Raw genomic sequence first — 24,667 nt, 5'->3', positions numbered from 1 at the left:
TATGTTGTTCTTAATTTTACATACATATTTTCTGCATTTATTTTTATTGCATTTTTTATTTTTTCTTTACAAAAATATTACGGCATTTGTATATAATATATATTTATGCATACACTTGTGCATTGTAAACTTTTAAAAGAATCTATTTTAATTTAATATTGACAGCATTCAACTGTTTGTTCTGCTAACAGAAGGGGGTTACCATTTTCGAACCGGCACAAAAAGTATAAACTAATTTAGTAGTAGCAGTAATACCCATTTATGCCACTACATAACTAGGCAAGTTTAAAAAAAAAAAAAAAATTTAGTTAAAAATGATAAAAAAAAAAATACACACGCAAAGGATGATATATAAAGAAAAAATCCAATTTCAAAATTGGTTGACTCATTTTCATCATATGATTGTTCACTTGGCTAGCCAATTATTTTCCCCTTTAAAATGGCTCTTTTTTATCTTTATTTTTTGGGTTTTTTTTTTTCTTTTTTTTTTTGCTCGTTTTTTCGTCATCAACAAAATTACATCCGGGTGGTAGATTAGATTTTGGTTTTGGAGGTCTAGCCATAATTCCTAAGCCGTTTAAAAAAGTTTTTGCAGTAGATCCAGGAGCTTTATAAATTCCAACTTTTTTTGAATCAATTCCTAATTGTTTATTAATATATTTTTGTAAATCTGAATTTGGATTTATTGAAATATCAATTGGTTGAGATTTAATTTTATTAAAAGGTAAAATAATAACATTATATAATTCATCAAAATCAATTTTACTAACAATTAATCCATTATATTTATAAATTTTTATATTATTATCTACCCTTAATCTAGGATGTGTAGTAGCAGTTAAAAAGTGCTTATCGTCATTAAAAAATTCACATATAACAGCACAAGAAGATTTAGTTTTTGTAATTTCTTTTTTACTTATTGTATTCCATATTGATATATCACCACTTAAGTTGCCAAACCCACCTGTTAATAATAATTTTTCATTATTATTTAATTTTAGAGTATTAAATTTATATTTACCATAAGAATGAATTATATTTCCATTTTTATCATGTAAAACAATATCTGCTGGTATTTCACCTTTACATACATAAAACTTATTTTGATTATATGACCATATAGTATCATATATTAAACCTTTATTTGTCATAATATTAACATCTTTTAATTTGATTGTGTCTATAAAATATAAATTACTTGATCCATAATAGGATTGTTTTTCTTTATCAACTTGTGTATGTATTTGTAATAATAATGATGTACCATTTTTATTCCATTTTAATTTTATTTCATCTGAATTGAAAAAGTTTTTTGAATATATATGTTTACTTAAATTATCTAAGTTAAATATTTTAAATACAGAAGAATTCCCTTTAGTTCCTCTTTCATAAGTAGCTAAAAAGACTTTTCTTTTATTTGAACTTCCATTATTATTTTCACCATTTTCCGTAATATATTGTTCTGGTGATACATCAAAAAATTCGATATGTTCTAATTTTAATTTATCAGATACAGCATTAAAATTATTGTCTTTATATATATATATTTGATTATTTATTAAACACAAACAATTTGACTCACTTTCTGTCCATTTAAAAAATGGCCAATTACTATTACTATAACTATTTAATGCCATTTCATATACTAAAGATTCATTATAAATGATTTCACCTGTTTTTGTAAGATTATTATGTTTGTTTTCATTTTGATCATTTTCTTCTAAGTTTTCTGTCTCTTTGCTATCTTTTTTTTTTTTTTTTTTTTTATTATTTTTTCCACCAATTTTATATATATACAGATTTTTATTTGATATATCAGGTTTGTATTGACAATGTAAAACAATATGAGAATCTCGAGGACTAGTAACAATTCTTTTTATTTGGGTTTTAGTTTTTATATAACTAATATGTTCATCCGTTTTTATATCAATTATTTCTGCAACATTTAGATCATTTTTTCTGACAAGTATTATTTTTTTATAATCATGAGTACAAGTAGCTAGTTCCACACCTTCATATTCTCTATATATACTAATACCTCTATTAATTAAATAATCATTATTAAATTTGTTAGTCGATCTTTTTAAAGGTGTAATATGATTGTTTGTATTGTTTATGACAACTTTTTGAGTAGTATCATCATTTTGGCTAGTTATATTTTCACTCCGTTTTATTTCTTCTTCGATATCAGATATTATACTTTTACTAAATTCAACATTATATTCATATATAGTAACTTTATTTTTCCTAATTGCGAGAAAATATAAATTATCGTTGCCTTCATTACTTCGTGACATTTTGTTGCATTTCTTCACTTATTATTTTTTTTTTTCACCTTACTTATTATTTATTACTATATCTATATTATTTATTTGACCTGTTTGTTCAAGGCTTAATTCTAGTTGGCAGGGTTTATGCCTTTTTCATCACTTCATTAAATATATTTTTTTAAAAACCTTTTAAAGCTGTACCTTAATAGTATTATACTTAATTTTTAATAAAATAGTTACTTTATTAATATAACCTTTTTCCAACAATGCGTGTTATAAATATTTTTTTCATAAATACAGCATATATCACTATTTTATAACTATCTAAATAATATATTCCTTATTTCCCTATATAAAAAAGATCTGAAATTGTATATTATTTGATATATTCATTCCCCAAATATTTTAACGATCTTATTTTATTTTTTTTTTAATTCATTGCAACAATTTTATCCTTAAAATTTTATTTGTATAATTTATTTTTCAGAATATATTTCCCACATATTTTTTTTACCATATGTATATATTACGTATGTATGCATTAATATTTTTGGCTTGCTTTTTATTATTTAATTTTTAGGCCAAATGGGGTGCGAGTTTAATTTTAAATTTATTTTTTTATTTCTCTAAAATATTCTTTTTATATCTTTATGCATACAACATTTTTGTTTTTTCTTTTCTTCATAAAGCCAAGTGCTATACATTGAATGGGCTTGTTAAATACAAACAGTTCGAATAAAAAAATGAATATACATAGGCATATATATATAAATACAATAGTAATAAAGCTTGAAATTACAAGAGTTCTATAAAATATTAATTATTAACATGGCTAGCCATTTAATACTAATAAAAATAAAAAAAGCTATTTAATAGCATGTTCAGGTGTTCATGTAAAATTATACTTATCGATGTTGCTATTGTGGGGTCATAATTGGAACTTAAAGTGAGGCAACAATGTTGCATATATAATTATCATATCCGTACAACAAAAAATACCTTTATTTTTTATGTAAAAAAATGTAAAAGTAATGCAAAACAAATGAAATGATCCTATAATTATTAAAAATGTGTATATATAACCAAAGTATGTTATGCTTTTTTAAAATTCAATATAAACTTCATTTCATATGGCCATTTCCTTCCATTATTTTATTTTTACGTTTTAAATTGCACATTTAGAGGGAAAATACAGACAGCTAGCTAAATATATTTTTTTTTTGGAAAAATGGCTCATTTGAAATAAATATACGTTTTACATAAGCCCCAATATGTGGGCTTAAATAAAAAGACATATAAAATATTAGCTTATTAAGTTATTATTCCATCATATTTTATATTATTTTCTTATATTTGAAATTGGTAGGTGCCCCATTTAATAATAAAAAATAAAAATGGATGAAATAAAATAAGTGTGTAAAATGGGGAAATATATGACCTGTTCATGTTTTTTTTTCTCTTTGGTTAATATTGTTAAATATTGCATGTACAAAAATAATATTGAATAATTAGTGGTATTTATTAAGCTATATAGAGAATGGGTATATTCTTTATATTAAAATCAATGGTTTATAAAAATATAATGATATTCTTTTATAATAATTTAAAACATGATAAATTATTGAGAAGGGGGAAATGGTTCTCCTTTTTTGTGAGCATTAATAATAATTTGTATTAACTAGCCATATATTGTTTCATACTCTCTTTACAGTTCTATGAAAATGCACACATGAGTATTATTTATATCCAAAAAATAAATGAAATAAATATATAGATATGAAACATTAATTTATATTTAGTACATAATTAATAAAAATAAAATATTAATTTAAGTCAATGGCTCTCTTTTTTCTTTTTTATTTTTTCTAATTCTACAGACACATGATACTTTATAAATTTTTGCGGTACAATAGTAAAATATTTTTATCTTTCTCTTTTTCTTGCTAGCGTATGTATATTATTGTGTAAATATGTGTAAATATATTTTTGCAAAAAAGGAGAAAACAATATATATAATGAATTTATAACTATTATTCAAAATGTTTCATTCTTTTCAATAATTAAAGAAAATAAAAAGGGCATATATTAATAATATATTTCTTTAGCTGTCTTATAATATATGTGAAGTTTTAAGAAACCAAGAGAATTATATATAATGCATATATACCATTTTTTGTTTTCCATAACATAAGCTTCTTTAAATTTATATATTTTTACGATATTTAACTATAACTACTTTCTCTCATTTTGTATTTGTCATACGAAGAAAAATATGAATGTTTCATTATGGATAAGTATTTTGTTTTTTTGGATAGTTGCTTACTCGGAAATTGTATAGAAAAAAAAACACATCACACTTAGTAGTAATATATTTGAACAGTGCTATATTAGTAGGGGGTATAAATATGTCTTTTGCCATTTTAAGTAAACCCAATTTATTTTTCTATTTTTATAGGAAAAAACAACGCCAATGACAATAATTCATAGGAATACTAAAAAAAAAGTCATGCTAAAATCATGGTTCGATTTAGTAAATGAATCAATGAATTTAATTAAAAAGATGTATAATATAAAAGATACAGAATTAAAAGAAAAAGATTTAATAATATGGTCTAGTGGAAAAATAATGAATAAAAAACTTTTCAAATCTCAAACTTTTAGAGAAGATTCAAACTATATATATTTGTTTCTGTCTACTAAGGTGAGTTTCATACAAATTGAAGTTATGCCCCAAATATAGTTGCATCGGATATTTATTTTTTCATTATTTTTTTTTCTTTATTTTTTTTTCTTTATTTTTTTTCGTCGACCCAGATCGCAGAGGAGCACTGCGTTACCAGGGAAAACGTCTACAAACAAGTAATTGCAAAAATTCGAAGATACAAAAATATAGTAACAAAGTATTTCCACGGAGTTGACAAAGAAGAGAATCCAGAGTGGGGATCTATGAATGAATTATTAGGATTATTAATAAAATCAAAAGAATTGAGAGATCTTTTAGTAGATATAAAAAGAGAAGATAAAATTGAATCAGCTAGACAACAAATTCTTCAGCTTGTTCAGGAAAATAAAAATTATGTAATATTTTTTGATATATTACAAAGAAATAGAATTATTTATGATATACTTGCTAATGCAAATCAATGGAAAGAATTTGTAAATGCAAATTTTTATAATATAAAAGAATTGATTAATTTACATTACCCTAATCAGGATGACACAGATTTGTAAATGCAACCTGGATAGAAATAATTTTTTTTTTTAATCAGAAAAAAGCAATCATACTATGTATAGTATTATGACTATAAGCCAATTGAAAACAAAATAGTAAAACCTAAAATACATATTTAAAAAGTTTATTCAAATAATATAAGCTTTATAGTTATATAATTAAAAAAAACAAAAAAAAATGGCACAGCATATATGCATGTGACGTAAATATAAAAATTGTAAGAAGCAAAAAATATCTATTTATCATATGCATTAATTAGCATATAATTATTCAAAACATTTGTAAAAAAAAAATGATAACTTCAAATAACCAAGTTAAATATAAAAGTAGAATAATCATGATTGGGAGACATTTGCGTGGTCTACTCCCCTTTACACAGATTTAATGTGTCTCTTAAAAATTTAACGATAAAGACAATCCAAGATTACCAAAAGGAAGTGCTTTAACAAATCCATATGAACCCAATAGATGCATAGAATCATCTGGAATGCAATTTAATTTTATATTGAATTTTTTTTTAAGGTATTGCGTAGATATATTTAAATTTGTATCTGGTATTCTATAAGCAATAGAACAATAGAAAGGAGAATATTTCCCATTACCCCCATCAATAGATGATTCTAATTGTTCTTGTAATACTTCAATTTGTTTTTGTTGATTATCTATTACTTTTAATATATTTTCATAATGCTCATTTTTTTCCATGTCTTTATAAAATTTTTTTTTTTTTTTTTTTGTTAGATCTTGTGAAAATTTTTTAAGGTAGTCTATAATTTTATTAATATGATTTTGATATTTATCAATAGGTATATTATAATTAAAATTTAGTAGCATATTACTTTTTTTATCTTTTATATTGTCATATATAGTAAAAATATATTTATCTGGTTGTAAATTATTTAATTCTTTTTCAAATGAAATAAAAATATTATTTATATTATTATAAAAAGAAACATAATCTGTATTATTAGTGTGTTTAGAAATTATATCTTTAATCTCATTTAAAGCTTTTAGTTTTAAAAGTTGTAATCTTAATTTTAGTATATGTAATAAATGTTCTTCAATTGTGTTAGCTATTTTTACAAAATATTTATAGTTAGCTAAATAATATTCATTTTTAGTTTCTTCATAATGCATTTTTTCTATTTCGTTAATATATGTAATTTTTTTATAATTTTTTTCAAACTCTTTAAATATATATTCAAAAAACTTTTTGAAATCTTTATCCTTTTCTATATATTTTATTTTATAAAAAAATATATTATTTAATAAGCTTATCATTTTATCCATAACATTTTTTAAGTGCTCTGTATATTTTTGTATATTTTTCAGAGCGTCTTGAGGGTTTTTATTCATGTCTAGTACAATTTCAGGATATGTCTCCCCTTCATGGCTAGTCATATTATTTTCATCCCCTTTCTTTATGTCACTTTTCTTTATACTTTTTGTTTCACCCTTGATCATATTTTCAACCTTCCCCTTTCCATCGTTTCCATCTTTCTGAGTGTCATTTTTGGGGGTAGTCGTCTGATTGTTAATGAGTGAGGCATTTGTTTTTTTCTCTCCTTTTTCATCGTTTTGCTTTTTAAATATTGAAAAAATAGAACAAAGCTTGTAATGTTGTAGTTTGTAATTTCTTCGTTTTCTTTTTTTCCAATTATTAATATAAAAGTATTTATTTATATCATTTTTTTTCCAACCATTATAATTGTATGCATGATTTCCCCCTTTAGTATAATTTAACTTTTTTGAATTTATCAAAATATTACGTGTACATATAGTCAATAATATTAATAAAAGGGGTAATGTGTTTAAAATGGTTTTACTAGCTAATTTCATTTTTTTTTTTTTTTTTTTAAAAGACTACTCTTATTTTTACTTAATTTCAAAAAAAGTAAAACAAACCAAATGAGACAATACCAAGCATACGCATCATTTCCTTAATACTATAACTGTTTTATGTGTGTGTATAAAAATTGAAAATGAATTAAGGAAGACTATATAAATATACCCATAGTTGTGACCGTGGATATGTTATTATATTCAAGGTAGCCATAAATCCTTAAATACAATTTTCAAAAAAAAAAAAATTATAATTGCTCTATAGCATTATTAATTCTTATAAATCTATTATTATATATACTATATAAAATTGTGTGATATTTATTTGTTATATTATTTTTTTCATATAGATTTTTCAATTTTTTGCCACACTTCAAAAGATGCCAATAAACAATTTTTAAGAAATGTTTACAAAAAAGAAAACAAAAAAAAAAAGTTATACAACAAAAATGTATAAATATTATAAGCTTATATATTATATTCAAAATAATTTTTTACCCTTTTATCTCCTCATATTTTTTAAGGGAGAATTTTTATTTTTTTACTAACATTTTTTTTTTCTAACCCTTATATAATATATTTGCTCGGGGATGAAGGGAAAAAGAAAAAATAATGCATATTGTTTTATTTAAAAAAATAAAAAAAAAATTACAAAATAATTATTAATTTATTTTTTTTATCATAATTATGGTTTTTAGTATATATTTTTATTTTATAGTATAATATTTTCCCTGAACAATTTGAGAGTCATAAATGAAAAAATTATATATATCCCATAAAAATAAAATTTTACCTTTAATAATATTACATAGTATATTTGATAATTACCGTATAACAGTTTTACTTTACTCCTTCATTTTTATCATTCCTTTTTTCACTATTATACCCCAAATAAGAGCCAAAACAAATGACTAACCCCCTTTTTTAAAACTCATAACAGTATTGTATATACGAAGACAAATTTGTTCTAAAATCAAGTTCAAATATTTTCTCTTTTTAAGAGTTGACACAATGAGAATATTATTAATAGTTAAATTGTGTATATTATTTTTATTTTTTGGTGAAAATTTTATCACAATGTTTCCCTTTTTTAAAAAAATAACTGTATTAAAAACTGAGTTGAAGCCATCTCTATATGATTATAATGTGAAGTCATTAAATGGAACAGACGTGCCAATGTCAACATATAAAAATAAAGTCCTAATTATTTTTAATTCTGCATCAAAATGTGGTTTAACAAAAAATCATATTAATCAGTTTAATGAATTACATGATAAATTCAATGATAAAGGATTAGAGGTTAGTAACCAGACTTTAATTTTACTTGTATAGTTTCACTCCTGCAGCTGTGTGCAAATATGTAAATCCATTCCATTTTGTTTGATACTATACATATTTATAATATGAAATATGGTTGAATATACACATGTATATATGTTTAACTTTGACCTTTTGCAGATTTTGGGTTTCCCTACATATCAATTTTTCAGCCAAGAATTTAAACAAAGTTGTGATATCAGTCAATTTAATCAGGAGAAAAATATAAAATATAATATGTTTGCCCCTGTTGAAGTTAATGGGGAAAATACCCACGAGCTTTTTAAGTATCTTAAATTTAACTGTGATCAGGTTAGTTATTTTGTATCCTCACTATCCCACTATATTGTGTGTGCATTTTTAAAAGTAACCATAATGAAATATACAAAATGTGTAAATTGCTAACCCATTTTACTTTTTTTTTTTAATTCACACTTTTTCAGATGCATGATGAAAATGGTGTATTAGATAACATCGGATGGAACTTTGGTAAATTTTTAGTAGACAAGAATGGAAATGTAGTTAAGTATTTTTCTCCAAAACTTAGCCCATTAAATATGGAAAAAGATATTACCGATTTATTATAAAATTATTTATTTATAAAAAAATATTATTGTAATATTTTCACTTTATGTCTTGTTAATGAATTACAAAAATCCAAAAATTAATTAAAGACATAGATTTTGTATATATAGCCATAATGCAATATTTTCACCGGTGTTATACATTTTACATAATATAATTTTTTTAAAATGAACATATAAAATAAAAATTCATAAAAAAGTTAATTATTTCTTTTATACAATTTCTACATTGGGTCTATATATCATGCTTTATATAACCAATTTAAATATTTCATTTTTAATAGTAAGTATATATGAGCATATATTTTTGTTTTACTCATTATTTTATTATTTTCCATTTTTATATGTAAATTTTACTCGATATATATCCCCAAACACATACTATCAATTTCATACAATAAATGTATGATAACTTTTCATTAATAAAAACATGTATTTTTTTTAAATAATTTATAAAAGTAAAAGAAAATACAAAATTATCATATAATATTGAAAACAACAAATGGTTAATATTTTTTTTTTTATTTAAAAAAGTAAATATATATAATGGCTAGCTAGAATAAAAAAAAAAAAAAAATTCAATCCTACTTTTTTTGTTTATATTATTTTTTTTCATATTATATTTTTTCCTATTATTAATTTTCCTATTTTAAGGTTTTATTATTATGTCCTTTATAATATATTACCGATTCGATGTTTTAATAAGTTAACTTGTTTTGGTATCCCGCTTTTATTTTTTAATTTATAACAGTTTTTATACATTATATACAACATAATAAATGTCTAACATGATTAGTTTGGTTAGTAATATAATATATATATTTTTACAAATTTGTTGAAAATTTTTATTTTTTTTTAAGTAATAAAAAGGTGGAAAAAAATATATATAATTTTGTTATAATTATCCAAACTAAAAAATTTATATAATTAACAATAATGAGTAAATATAATAAAAAATATTTCTATAAATTTTTGAAAAAAACAATTTACATATTATATTTTATTATAGGAATATGTATAATTTTTTAATATGTAATAAAAATTGTAATAAACAAAATATAAGGAAATAATAAGTGAAAAAATGGGTGGTATGCATCATAATATTATATACTTACTAACGGGAATATATGGAAAAAATTGCATGTAATATCTCTCATATGCATATAAAAATGTCAAAAATATTGCATATTTATTATATATATATTATATATATTATTATTATATTATTATCATTATATACATAATAAATATGTATAATTTTTGCCATTTTTTATACTAAAATAATAGCTTTTCTATGCCCATTAGAAATTTAGCATATATAAAAATAATTTTTTTTTTTTTTTTCCTGTTCTATATTTTCTTTTTATCGCTTCGATGTAACAACATTAAAATAGCAATTTTGATAATTTCCGTGATAATATTTTTTTTTTCTTTTTAATAGTGATATTAAATTCTTTTGTTTTTAAAAGAATAATTAATAAAAAATAAATTTGTTTTATATATTTAATATTTATTATAGATATTTGTAGTAACACGTTTGTATGAATATATGCGATAATAATATATTAATATAATATCCAGTAATTATATATATTTATTTATTTTAAATATACATAAAAAAATAAATATAGTTATTGATAACTTATATAGAAAATATAAAAAAAAAAAGAAAGAACTGTAAACATGTTTAACCTGATTATATATCTTTCTATATGATTAAAATATTTTTATAAAAAAAAAGTAAGTTACATTTTATATTACATTATTCGACTTTGTTTATTATTTCATATATAATATATTAGTATATATAATTAATTTGTAAAAACAACAAAAATAAATAGTTTTATGTATACATAACTCAAGCATACAATAATATACCTACATTAATATTTGCTTTAAATAAGCCAAATTTATGAACATTTTTTTTTTTTATTATTTTTTCATAAATGGCGATTTTACAATATTGAAAAATAAAAATTTTTAAATATGTAAAGTTATTTTAAAAAAAGTTGTCTTATTTTTTATGCATAATATATATTAATTATGTATTGTCATTATTCAATCACATGAATGAAACATTATCGAAGCATATATAGTTGCACTACATAGATATGGATATCAATATTATATGACTTTTTATACTACGATTACTAAACAAATAAGATAATATTTTGCAATTCATACCAAAGTAAAAGATTACATTGCATAATTATTTATAGTTGTCGCAGCACCGTTTACAATACTATAAAATTAAGTGAAAGAAAAAAAAAAAATTTTGTGATAGCACATTTTTTTTTAGTTTTATGTTTGATTTAAATACCATTCCGTTTTGATAAAAACGTTATGAGTTCAGAAAGGCAAAGCGTGACTCCAAACCGCGCAAATATAAAAGGGGAAGACAATAACAACCAAAATAATCAAACAAACGATGTATCAAATTCTCCTGTAAATAATAATTCAAATATCAATGAAAATGGTCAAGGTACAGTCAAAGAAAATGAAAACGGTGTAAATACAAATATACAAGATATTCAAACCGGAGGGCAAGAAAATGACAAACCTTCTATGGGACAAAAAAGGAGATCACCAAAGAAAGAAAAATCAACACCAATGATTGAAAAAGCCAAAACCGAAAACTTAAGTAATAGTAAAATAGGAAATGAAAATGAGAACCCAAATGAAGGTAAAGAGAGGGAGGAAATGGACAAACTTCAAAAAGCAAAAACAGAGAGGTTGGAAGAAGAGAGAAGAAGAGCAGAAAGGGAAAGAATCGAAAATTTCAAAAGTGAAAGATTAGATCTTGACAAACAAAGGGAAGAAAGGGAAAGTTTTGAAAAAAAGAAAACGGAGAAACCAGCTGAGGAAAAAGCCAAAGTGAAAGTTGGGGAAAAAAATGATGGGGACAATGCAGCTAATAAAGGAATATTGGTCAAGGCAAAATCAAAGGAAGCAAAGGAAGCAAAGGAAGCAAAGGAAGCAAATGAAGCAAAGGAAGCAAAGGAAGCAAATGAAGCAAAGGAAGCAAATGAAGCAAAGGAAGCAAATGATGAAAAAGAGAACGATGAAGGATATCGTAATCATTATGCATCTGAAAGTATTGAAAATTTATGTAAAGAATTTGATTTAGTAGATATAAATAGAGGGTTAACTTTTGAGCAAGTTAAAATAAATAGAGAAAGATTCGGAGAGAATTTTATTGAAAAAGATTCTGTAACCCCAATATGGCTAATATTTTTATCACAATATTATAGTCCCGTTGTTATGTTATTATTAGTTGCAGCAGTAGCTAGTCTTGCATTAAATGAAGTTGTAGAAGGAATATCAATTATTACTATTGTTACATTAAATGCTTGTTTAGCTACTTATATGGAAAAATCATCAGGTGATGCTATAGCAAAATTAGCTGAAATGGCTTCACCACAATGTACCGTATTAAGAGAAGGACAAAAAATGATTATACCATCTCGGGAGGTTGTTGTAGGAGATGTTGTTTTAATAACAGCAGGAGATTCAATATCTGCGGATTTAAGATTAATAGAAGTTATAGAATTGAAAACTAATGAAAGTTTATTAACAGGAGAATCAGAAGATATTAAAAAAACATTAATTCCAAGTGATTATACAACAGCTTTTTGTACGAACTTATGTTTTGCTACTACATCTGTAACTAATGGATGTGGTAAAGGTATTGCTATATCTACAGGATTAAATACTCAAGTTGGCAAGATAGCATCACAATTAAAAAAATCAAGTGAAGGAAGTAAATTAACACCATTACAAGTTTCATTAAATAGATTAGGAGGATTGATAGGATTAATTGCTATTATTGTTCTTATGGTTATTATTACATTAGCTATTTTAATTAATTATAAAGATCCCGCACATGCAGATAAAGATCCGCTTTTAGTAATAATTATTATTGGTGTTGGTTTTGCAGTATCATCAGTACCAGAAGGATTACCTATGGTTGTTACAATTACATTATCGGCTGGAGCAAAAGATATGGTTCGAAAAAATGCAAATGTTAGAAAATTGCCAGCTGTTGAGACTTTAGGATGTTGTTCAGTTATTTGTTCTGATAAAACTGGTACTTTAACAGAAGGTAAAATGACAGCAATTAATATTGTCACATTTTGTAGAAATTCTAAATTAAATGATAAAAATGAATTAACAAAAACTTATGACTTTTATCCAACCAAAGGATTTGAACCATATGGTGGTATTTTTGATTCATTAGAGTTAACAAGTGAAATTAAAAAAAAAATAGTTTTAGCCAAAAATAAAAATATATCATTCGATACTATTTTACAAAATTATGGTAATCCAGAAAATAAAAATTTAAATGTATATAAAACAAGATCATTAATGTTAGCTGCTTATTTAAATTCATATGATACTACATTATCGAAAAATCCTAAAACAGCAAAATGGGAAATACAAGGAAATATGAGTGAAGGACCTATAGTTGTTGCAGCAGCAAAAGCAGGATATAGCATTTTCAATAATTCTGAAAATGCTGAAAATAATTATCTTACAAAATTTAAAAGATTAGAAGATTTAGAAATTCCATTTAATTCGTCGAGAAAAATGAAAGTCATATTTTATAAACTAATTGAAAATGATAAATTTGAAAATATTAATTTAAAAAATAATAAATCAAATACTAGCTACACACACATAGCATTTATAAAAGGAGCACCAGATAAACTCACAGATATAAGTACACATCTAATAAAAGAAGGTCAAAATGAATTACAAGTTTCATGGGATAAAAGAATTACAGATAATGAAAAATTAATTTTAGCTAACAAAAATATTGAACTATCACAAAAAGCTTTGAGAGTTTTAGCTGTATGTATTAAACCTTTAACAGATAAACAAATAGACCATTTAAGAAAATTAGAAGATGCAGATGAAAGATTATTATTTATTAAGAATGATGAACAAGGAGGATTTATACCTTTAGGTTATATTGCATCATTTGATCCACCAAGAGCTGGAGTTAAAGAAGCTATACAGACTTGTCGAGATGCACAAGTTAAAGTTATTATGATTACAGGAGATCAAAAAACAACAGCTATTGCTATTGGTAAATTAATAGGATTAATTAATAATAAAAAATCAGGAAACGACGACATAAAAGATAATGAAAAAGAAGGAGAAGAAAATAGTAATACTATTCAAGCTATCGAATGTTCAGAATTACATGTCAATAAAAATCCAAATGAACCTATTTTGCCAGATGATGAATTAGATAAATTTGTTGACAACGTTTTAATATATTCTCGAGCTCAACCAGAAGATAAAATAACTATTGTACAATCTTTAAAAAGAAAAGGATATTTAGTAGCTATGACAGGAGATGGTGTTAATGATGCACCTGCATTAAAAGCAGCAGATATTGGTGTAGCTATGGGAATTAATGGAACAGAAGTTGCCAAAGGTGCATCTGAAATGATTCTAATTGATGATAACTTTTGTACAGTTGTTAGTGCTATAGATGTAGGAAGAACTATATATTCAAATATTCAAAAATTTGTATGCTTTTTACTTGGAACTAATATCGGAGAAATTATATATTTATCTGTTTCTATAATTACACAAATGCCATTTCCTTTAGAAGCATTACAAATATTATTTTTGAATTTAATGACTGATGGATGTCCAGCTGTTGCTTTATCAAGAGAACCACCAAATGCTGATAATATGAAAACCCCACCACGACCTAAAAAACAACCAATTATGACAAAAAGATGGTGGTTATATGGAATTCTACCTCATACTATTTTTGAGGCTATATGTGTTTTATTATCATTAGCTTTTTCATTATATATATGTACAGGAAGTTATACATTAAATGATATACATAATTCATGTAGAACTGTTAATATTCCAAATAGTTCTGACCCATCAGAATTTTTTGAATATAAATATTTTTGTAGTACTTATGAATATAGAATTTCACCAGATTACACTGGTTGGATTACAAATTTGAATTTTTGGGACCCAAGAGAAAATAAACCAATAACATTTTGGGGAGCAGCAAAAGGAAAAATCGAAAATATTACACCAACACATGAATCAATACATCCAGATGTAAGAATAATTATGCAAAGTGGTTGTTTAAACGATTTGCAAACAGATGAATATGGTTGGTGTAAACCTTCAAGTGATGCAACCGTTGAAAGTAATGATGATCATGTTAAAGGGGCATTTAATAGACATTTTGAAGATATATCATCAAAAGGATCAAAAAGAGGTAGAACTATGGCTTTTATATCTGCAGTTTGGTGTGAAATGCTTAGAGCATATACTGTAAGAAGTTGGGAACCATTTTATAAAGTTTTTAATAGAAATATGTGGATGCATTTGGCTTGTAGTATATCAGCTACTATGACATTTTTAGCAACATGTATCCCAGGTATCACATCAATATTAAATACAGAATGTTTATTGTGGTGGCAATATTTAATAGGAATATCCTGGGCTTTACTTAATCTTATCTTAGATGAAATAGTCCCCAAAGTTATATATAGAAGAAAATATATGTCAATAAAAAATTAGACTATAATCATGTACCGTCATTTTTTATATTTTTACACATTTTACACAGAAATAAAAATGTCAAATAAATAAGTAATAAATAACCAAATAATATAGACAAAAATAAAATGGAAATAATCAAACAATTCAAAAATACTTTTTTTTTTTTTTTTTATTTTGTTTTCTTTATCATATTTTATTGGCTTTTTAATAAGTACATATACCCAATTTCATATCAAACTGGGTTTGCTTATTAAATCTTAACTTATATAAAATCCATTTTATTTTGTTACTTCATTCCATTTTTTACTTGGCATTATAAAAAATAAAAATATAATTTTTCCACAAAATGAATGATGAAATACGAGAAGAGCATGCATCGAAAATGTGTTAGAGCACAATATTGGCCATTTGAACTTAGTGATTGATATATTCCTCATGTATACATATATCATATTATTATAGTTCGTATTTATCTGTCTGCATATATATTAAAATATATTGTGGTTTGATACATGCCTATGTACATAATTTTTATTTATTTCCATATAATAATTTGATATAATCCATTTCTTGAGAAAAAATTATTACATGTACATATATTTTTTACTATATTTTATTTTTATAATAAATAATTTCTCTATAAAATAATACACCGATTACTCACATATCTATTTGCACAATATGTGATATTTTTTATTTATTTATATCGTATGCATAATAAGTTTTTATTTTTAATGAAATATGCGTGAATTTTTTTATAAGGAACTTTTAAAAAACCTATAAAAATTGTAAAAATAAAATTGCAAAAAAAAAAAAATTTTAAAGCACAAAAATCTTGTTGTTAAAGTAGGTCTACAATTTTTCATCATATTGACCCATTTTTTATGTAGACCAAAATTGATCATATTCCATCTTTGTAGATATGAAAAACAAAATTATGCTTAAAATTTTAGGGGGTATTATAACCTACTACATAATAAAATTAAATTTGGTTACTTAATAAGTTTGATTTTTCAAAAAGGGAATATATACATGCATATACACATACACGTATATTTACTTATAAAAAGGAACTAAAATATAATTTCTTATATTTCTATGAAATCGTAAAAAACATATATATATTATTTATATATTCAAATTCAAAAAAAAAAATGATATAAACGCAATATAGTATAGCACATATCAGTATACGAAAAACTATAAATATTTTAACAGCACATGCCAAATGAAAAGGTCAATGTTTTTTTAAAAAAAATAAATGCATAATAAACTATATGTGCATACAACACAAACTTTTAAATTTTTTTTATAAAAAATTTAATTAAGTTGCATAATTACGTAATATTTTTTATACTACACGTAAAAAAAAAAATAAAATGATATGATGTCGAATGATTAGCAACCTCCTCTTAATCTTAAAACTAAATGTAATGTTGATTCTTTTTGTATATTATAATCAGATAATGTTCTTCCATCTTCTAATTGTTTTCCAGCAAAAATTAATCTTTGCTGATCAGGTGGGATACCTTCTTTATCTTGAATTTTTGCTTTAACATTTTCAATAGTATCAGATGGTTCGACATCAAGAGTGATTGTTTTTCCTGTTAATGTTTTTACGAAAATTTGCATACCTCCTCTTAATCTTAAAACTAAATGTAATGTTGATTCTTTTTGTATGTTATAGTCAGATAATGTTCTGCCATCTTCTAATTGTTTTCCAGCAAAAATTAATCTTTGCTGATCAGGTGGAATACCTTCTTTGTCTTGAATTTTAGCTTTAACATTTTCAATTGTATCTGATGGCTCAACATCAAGTGTGATTGTTTTTCCTGTTAATGTTTTTACGAAAATTTGCATACCACCTCTTAATCTTAAAACTAAATGTAAGGTAGATTCTTTTTGTATATTATAATCAGATAATGTTCTTCCATCTTCTAATTGCTTTCCAGCAAAAATTAATCTTTGTTGATCAGGTGGAATACCTTCTTTGTCTTGAATTTTAGCTTTAACATTTTCAATTGTATCAGATGGTTCAACATCAAGGGTTATAGTTTTTCCTGTTAATGTTTTTACGAAAATTTGCATACCTCCTCTTAATCTTAAAACTAAATGTAATGTTGATTCTTTTTGTATGTTATAGTCAGATAATGTTCTGCCATCTTCTAATTGTTTTCCAGCAAAAATTAATCTTTGCTGATCAGGTGGAATACCTTCTTTATCTTGAATTTTTGCTTTAACATTTTCAATAGTATCAGATGGTTCGACATCAAGAGTGATTGTTTTTCCTGGAAAAAAAAAAAGAAATTATTATGTGTGTAAATTTGATTACAAAAATATATGCATTCTCAATTTTGCTATTTATGGCAAGTAATCTCAATTTGTAAAATTCCAATTTTATGTATTTGTCACATGTGTAATATATAATGATGAAACAATTTTTTTGAATAGTAATTTTGCTCATGATAAGAAGAAATAAACAATCAGTTCAATTGCATACAGCAATAAGTGTACATAAAAATCACAATAGTTTAATACGTAATGAAAATATACAATATATGTATTGTTGCAGTTTTTTTTTACACATATGTAAGTATAACAATAAAAAATACGTTTATATTATACGTATAAGAAGTATATGCATAATTATAAGAATGGTATTAGCTAATTTACCTGTTAATGTTTTCACAAAGATTTGCATTTTTGATAAAGGTATACTCTATATAATAAATTAATTCCGTGTATCAATTTTGATAAAGAATATAAATGTTTTTTTTATTTATTAAAAAAAAAACTGCTTATATATAATAATATAGAGAATGTTACTAAATATATAAAAATATATATGTAAATAATATTTGATTTAACAAAGCATATAAAAAAATATTTAGCTAAATGTATGAAATATTTTTTAGTTAAATTAAAATAAAATTTGGAGTTATTTCGATTTTAATATAAAATTTTTAACTTATATTTCCCTTATAATTTTATATAAAAATAAAAAAAAAAATAAATAAGAATTTATTTTATCGCTACATTAAATTATATAATTTATGTACAAAAAAAGTATTTCTTAGTTTTTTTTTTTTTTTCAATGGGGCCAAAATGGGGAAGTATATTTATTTTCTGCACAAATCATATAGTCATAATATTATGTACATATAATATATGCATTTTATATATGAATATGTGAATACTTTTTTTTTCTTTTTTAACATGCAAATTTAATTTTAAAAATATGTTCTAAGTTGTTTTATAATTTAAAATTTTATACTTTATTTTTGTGAAATTATTTTAAAGCGAAATGCAAAACATATATGGGAATTATATTTATGGGACAAATAGTTTATTGCATGGTCATAATAAATATATGTATTTATTTTATTTTTTTAAAACAAAGTGAAAATTAATCAAAATAGTTAGCTATATTTTTATTAATCATGGTGTAACTTAATTATCAATATGATAAAGGAAAATTTGGTACTCTTAAGGTTACTGTGATAGATATATAATTCTAAAGATTTGAGTTAGCCAAAATTATATTTTATATAAAGAACATATTTTTTTTTTTCATATTTTTATCTTGTGTGCAATGTTTTAAGAACTGAAAAAAAACCCTTAAGTACATATTTTTTTTATGAACAAAAAAAAAAAAAACTAGCTATTATTTTTTTATTGTCTTCAAGGGGGATAAGGGATACATTAACAAGCAATATGCATATATTATATATATAGTTTATTTTAAAAAATAAAAAATATTGTTCAGCAATTTGTCTAAAATTATTATAAAAAGTTGTGGTTTTATAATATACCATTAAAAAAAAAATATGTGCACGTAGCATACATTCTATGTAATTTATGTTATAACGAAATAAAAGTTAAAAATAAACAGAAAAAAACGTACATGGTGATATATTTTTATAAAATAAAACGGTATTACTTGGTTAACACCTTCTAACAGAGCGATCTCCTCTTTCTTGAAGCTCTCCCTTTTTAATGAGTATAGCTAGTGCCCTGAATTAATTATAAAAAACAGACAACATAAATGATTGCAAGTTTATATATATGCATTAACAATTAACTATATTTTGTGGGTGGAAATCTTCATATATAAAAATATAACCCACAAATGCATGCTTCATATTAAAATAAATAACACAATATTATTTTTAAGCTCAGTAATAAATATATTACGAAAGTAAATACTGCTTTCGCAAATATTTATGGCATAAAATTAAATGTTAATAATAAACCCAAAAATTAAAATATGAAACATTAAGCTGATATGTTTCTGCATCATTTTTCAATATTCACACTAAGAATGTATTACAGTCTCTTGTGATATCGGTGTTATCATTATTTTGTACTTACTTTGATAAGGCGGATCTGTCGAAACCTCGTAGCTGTAGCTCTCTAAATAAATTGACTCTTGAGGCTCTTTGCCCCTTTCCTAATTTTCCCAATATGGCATCTTCGGCTTGCTGTTGGAAAAGTAAAAAATGTTATGTAGGGGAAATATATTGTGGGAATATGAGAAAAATGGTGTGCACAAATTGCAATCAAACAAATAAAACGGTTGAATAATCAAAAATAATATGTAGATTAATTTATTCATTTTCTTATTTTAAAACCTTGACAGCCTTTTGCTCGGAAGGAGACATTGCTTCGAATACCATGCATTGCTTTGCCGTTTCTGCTGTTGAAGCTGAAAACAAGTCAATTGACATTTGAACGTGTTTTTCCGTAGCAAACTGCGATAACTCCATCTTAGCAAAACTGAGAATTAGAAAAACAATAAATAAATGAATATATGTATATATAAATAAGGTGATATTTGCACTAAAACAATTTATTTAAAATTTCACATGGGCATGGGGCCACCCCAATTCAATTTGAGTATTGCATAAATGTGTGTATGTATTAATTTTTCCAATCTTTTTTGAGATGCTGAAGAATAAAACAAAAAGGGTCTTTCCTATCAGCACCTAACCACTATATAAGAATGTTTAGTTTTACGAACCTTTCAGCTAATCGAATTAAAGATTCAAGTTGACGTAATGTGATGGGTATTTTCTTTGTAACAGATCTTTTATCTCCTCTGTATTCAGCCCTTGTTTGTACATAATAGTTTCTTAAAGAATCTCTTGCTTCTTTTGATAATAATGGGGATATTTCTTTTTTTGCATATTGTATATATCTAGTAAGCTTTGATAAAGATATTTCTCCTTCTTGAGATTTATGCTTTGATGCGTGTAATGCAACAATGTGATTACATAACAATGTATCTTTTTCAATATCTTGTTTATTTCTTAATAAAAATATAATATCAAATCTTGACAGAATAGTAGTTTTAAAATCATGTTGATCTGTAGTATCTTGTGAATCATCATAGGAACCAAAGGATGGATTAGCAGCAGCTATAACAGAGCATCTTGTATTTAGCATTGTTGTTATACCAGCTTTAGAAATAGATATGGTTTGTTGTTCCATAGCTTCATGTATAGCTACAACATCATCGTCTCTCATTTTATCAAACTCATCAATACATACAACTCCACCATCAGCTAACACCATAGCACCACCTTCTAATGAAAAGACACCATGACTATCTCTCATAACAGCCGCTGTTAAACCAGCTGCACTACTTCCTTTTCCAGATGTATAAACTGAAACCGGAGCACATCTATTTACGAATTTTAAAATTTGTGATTTAGCAACAGATGGATCTCCAAGCATTAACATATTAATATCACCTCTAATTTTTGTTTCTTCACCTATTCTTTTTCTTGTACCTCCAAATAATAAACATGCACAAGCTTTTTTAACTTCATCCATCCCATATAATTCAGGAGCAATTGATTTAAAAATTTTATCATGTATGTCATGTTCAGCTGCTAATAATGTTAATTCATTTCTTTCTTCAACGTCAAAATTTAAATCATTACCTGACATATCATCATATTTTTGAAAACCTAAAACATGTAAATATGAGAAGTTTGTACCATCTACTCTTGTTGGTTTAGGATTTGGATTATATGATGTTAAAACTCCATGAACATAAACTCGATCACCTGGTATCATTTTTTCACATAAATATCTTGTAGCATTTAATTGTAAATGTCTTGGCATATCTCCTGTTGGTACAGCTTCTGGTAATTCTTGCATTTTTAATGATTGAATATCAACAAAAGTACATTCATTTGGTAATATAACATAAGGTTCTAAAACACCATTACAACCTAATTGATTATCCATTGGATTAGCAACACCCATTGATGATTTCATGGTAGAGGAATATCTACAGTATGGTGGTAACTGTGGTTTATCTTTCCATAGTGGTACATCTATAGACATTTTATGATCACAATATCGACATTGTAATGTAATTTTTCTCATTTTATGTTGAGGTTTACTAGCTTGAACAATAATACCAGGTACAACAACAAATCGTTCTTGTGTTGCTGCTAATAGGCCTCTTATTGGTGTAGGTCTAATAAATGTATTTAATAAATTTATTTGTATATAATTTAAATGCTCATCTTCATCGCTTAATATATTTGCTGTTTCACATACTTCATAGCATACTCTTTCAACGGTGGGTAAATATGTCAAAGGTCTTTCAGATAATGCTCTAGCTAATATTGCAGAGTAATTATCAGGTTTTTTAATTTTTCTTTCAGATATTGGGGTAGCACTTATTTCATTATTTTCAAAAACGGTTTGTTGCTTATATATATCATCTAGTTTTAAATCTAAAGTAAAATTATTATTTTTCACATTTTCAAATAATGTTCTTTTCAAATTTCCTTCTTTTAATGTATTTGATGAATATCTTGACAAAAAATCCTGAAAATAATTGTACACCTCATTTAGACTTGGTAAGTTGTCTTCAATTCTAATATTATTCTCTGGCCTATTGTTTGGGTTTCGTGCGGCATTGAAAAACGCCCTTCCTTCTTGAATACCCAGCATTGCTTCAGTTTGCCTGCAAGCGTTTTGTTACGTGTGTGTAAGTATAGTTTATTTTTATGTACAGTTATACATACGTTTGACAAAAAAAAAATAAACGACAAGTTACTTATCAAACAGTAAAATAATAAGCAGTGAACAAAGGGGAGATAAAGGAAATGGAAAACTTAAAAAAAATTATATAATTAAAAAAATTAATAATTGAATGAATATATACAGAGAAAAATATTGTTCTGAGTAATTATCATTTTAAAGGTTATTATATATCAGGGAATTACCTACATACATATTTATATTTATATGTATGTACGGGGATTGTACATACACACATGTAATAAGCACATATACAAATAATTATATACACAATTTTTTATTGCATTATATTTTTTATAATTTACGCGTTTTCCCTTAAAAGGGTAATAATCGAAATAAATGAAAAAACGAAATAATCGAAAAAAAAATGGAAAAATGAAATAAACTTTCTAAGGTGTTACAATTAAATGCTTTTTATTTTTTTTTTTATTGAAAAATAAAAATGGAATAATGGGTTAAGTCTCTTCACTCATAATTATTTATAAATTGACCATATTTTGAAAATTATTTTTTTTGCGCAATTCATTCTTAATTTTTATATATATATATATATTTTATTAACAATTTTATATTACACTTTTTATATATAATAATATTCCCTTTTTTTTTATAAAGATATTTTATAAAAATATGTCTTTTTTAAAAATACTTAAAATTTAAATTTCACTTTTATTTATGTGTAAAAAATGAAAGATTAATATTCTCATAATTATTAATATGTATGTGTATAATATTTGAAAAAAATTATTTATATTTCAAAAAATAAACTTTACACAAAAAAGAAAAAGGAATATATAGATAAATAAAATATTCCATTATTAATGTTAATTTATTTTGACAATTTTACCTAATAAAACATAAATTATATATTTATCTTTCATCCATCCTCTTATACTATTTATAAATTTTACTATACACACTAATTTGCAAAGCAATGTATAAAATGCTAAATCAATGTCTGTTTAAAATAAAATATGCATATATTACTATGGTGAATGCCATATTTTTTACGCGATAAAAATTTTATTAGAACATACTTCCCCTTTAAAAATGTCTTCGAATAATTAATACATTTTAAAACAAGACATACCAATAAAGGAAGATACACCATAAGAACGAGGTGCCTCCTTTTTTATGTGTATCAATATTAAGTATCACATCAATATATAATGAACTTAATAATGTGGCTATACAATATAACTGTGTAGATAACATAATTAGCAAAACATGTATACGAACTTAAAAATATTCTGTCCTCTATATCTCTACCACTTTGGCATTATATGACAACCTTTTCAAACTAAATATAATGAATTACATTATTAATATATGTATTAAATTTTCAATTAGTTTTTTTAAATAATCTTTTTAAAAATGACTTTTCATAATATGACGAATAAAAATGTTTAGAAAAAATCATTGTAATTAAATGTTTTGGATTTACAATATAATATATATATTGTTAAATACATCAGCGCATAAACACACAACATCGTATGTATGCATGGGTATATGCTCATTGTATTATCATATAATACGTATAAGCATATAACAGATAAAAATGATCTTGAATAAACAAATTTTAAGGTATATGCATTATCAAATTTGTATATAAAATATTTCAAATATTCCCATAGGAATAACATATGTATGTATATATATGGATATCAAATCGGTTATACAATTACTAATACATATTGGGTATATATACAGTATACATATTTTTGAATTAATAAATAATTCCAATTTAAAAAATATAGGATATAACAAGAACGAAAAAAAGGAAAAAGAAATTAGGTACACATCGATTCAAA

The 24,667-nt window shown here is 24.0% G+C and overlaps 6 protein-coding genes across 6 annotated transcripts; 3 read left to right on the top strand and 3 right to left on the bottom strand.

Moving 5' to 3' along the window:
* Positions 1 to 434: 434 nt before the first annotated feature.
* PVVCY_0601090 (eukaryotic initiation factor 2a, putative) lies at positions 435 to 2,297 on the bottom strand (the record flags this gene model as incomplete). The annotated part of the gene is made up of 1 exon (XM_008627252.1): positions 435 to 2,297. One exon carries the CDS (start codon positions 2,295 to 2,297, stop codon positions 435 to 437), a length of 1,863 nt encoding a protein of 620 aa, XP_008625474.1.
* A 2,443-nt stretch (positions 2,298 to 4,740) lies between these two features.
* Positions 4,741 to 5,501, top strand: PVVCY_0601080 (conserved Plasmodium protein, unknown function; the record flags this gene model as incomplete). The annotated part of the gene is made up of 2 exons (XM_008627251.1): positions 4,741 to 4,971; positions 5,085 to 5,501. The coding sequence occupies 2 exons, from the start codon at positions 4,741 to 4,743 to the stop codon at positions 5,499 to 5,501; spliced, it is 648 nt and encodes a 215-aa protein (XP_008625473.1).
* Positions 5,502 to 5,895: 394 nt separating this feature from the next.
* Positions 5,896 to 7,341, bottom strand: PVVCY_0601070 (peripheral plastid protein 1, putative; the record flags this gene model as incomplete). The annotated part of the gene is made up of 1 exon (XM_008627250.1): positions 5,896 to 7,341. The coding sequence occupies one exon, from the start codon at positions 7,339 to 7,341 to the stop codon at positions 5,896 to 5,898; it is 1,446 nt and encodes a 481-aa protein (XP_008625472.1).
* A 1,014-nt stretch (positions 7,342 to 8,355) lies between these two features.
* PVVCY_0601060 (glutathione peroxidase-like thioredoxin peroxidase, putative) lies at positions 8,356 to 9,248 on the top strand (the record flags this gene model as incomplete). Its single annotated transcript, XM_008627249.1, has 3 exons — positions 8,356 to 8,643; positions 8,803 to 8,973; positions 9,105 to 9,248. The coding sequence occupies 3 exons, from the start codon at positions 8,356 to 8,358 to the stop codon at positions 9,246 to 9,248; spliced, it is 603 nt and encodes a 200-aa protein (XP_008625471.1).
* Positions 9,249 to 11,588: 2,340 nt separating this feature from the next.
* Positions 11,589 to 15,809, top strand: PVVCY_0601050 (non-SERCA-type Ca2+ -transporting P-ATPase, putative; the record flags this gene model as incomplete). Its single annotated transcript, XM_008627248.1, has 1 exon — positions 11,589 to 15,809. One exon carries the CDS (start codon positions 11,589 to 11,591, stop codon positions 15,807 to 15,809), a length of 4,221 nt encoding a protein of 1,406 aa, XP_008625470.1.
* A 3,926-nt stretch (positions 15,810 to 19,735) lies between these two features.
* PVVCY_0601040 (DNA replication licensing factor MCM5, putative) lies at positions 19,736 to 22,763 on the bottom strand (the record flags this gene model as incomplete). The annotated part of the gene is made up of 4 exons (XM_008627246.1): positions 19,736 to 19,805; positions 20,163 to 20,272; positions 20,423 to 20,567; positions 20,812 to 22,763. The coding sequence occupies 4 exons, from the start codon at positions 22,761 to 22,763 to the stop codon at positions 19,736 to 19,738; spliced, it is 2,277 nt and encodes a 758-aa protein (XP_008625468.1).
* Between the last annotated feature and the right edge of the window lie 1,904 nt (positions 22,764 to 24,667).

This window comes from Plasmodium vinckei (assembly GCF_900681995.1).
Source record: "Plasmodium vinckei vinckei genome assembly, chromosome: PVVCY_06".
NCBI classification, from domain to species: Eukaryota; Apicomplexa; class Aconoidasida; order Haemosporida; family Plasmodiidae; genus Plasmodium; species Plasmodium vinckei.
The sequence above is the reverse complement of the archived record's forward strand: the minus strand, read 5'-3'. Positions and strand labels throughout refer to the sequence as shown.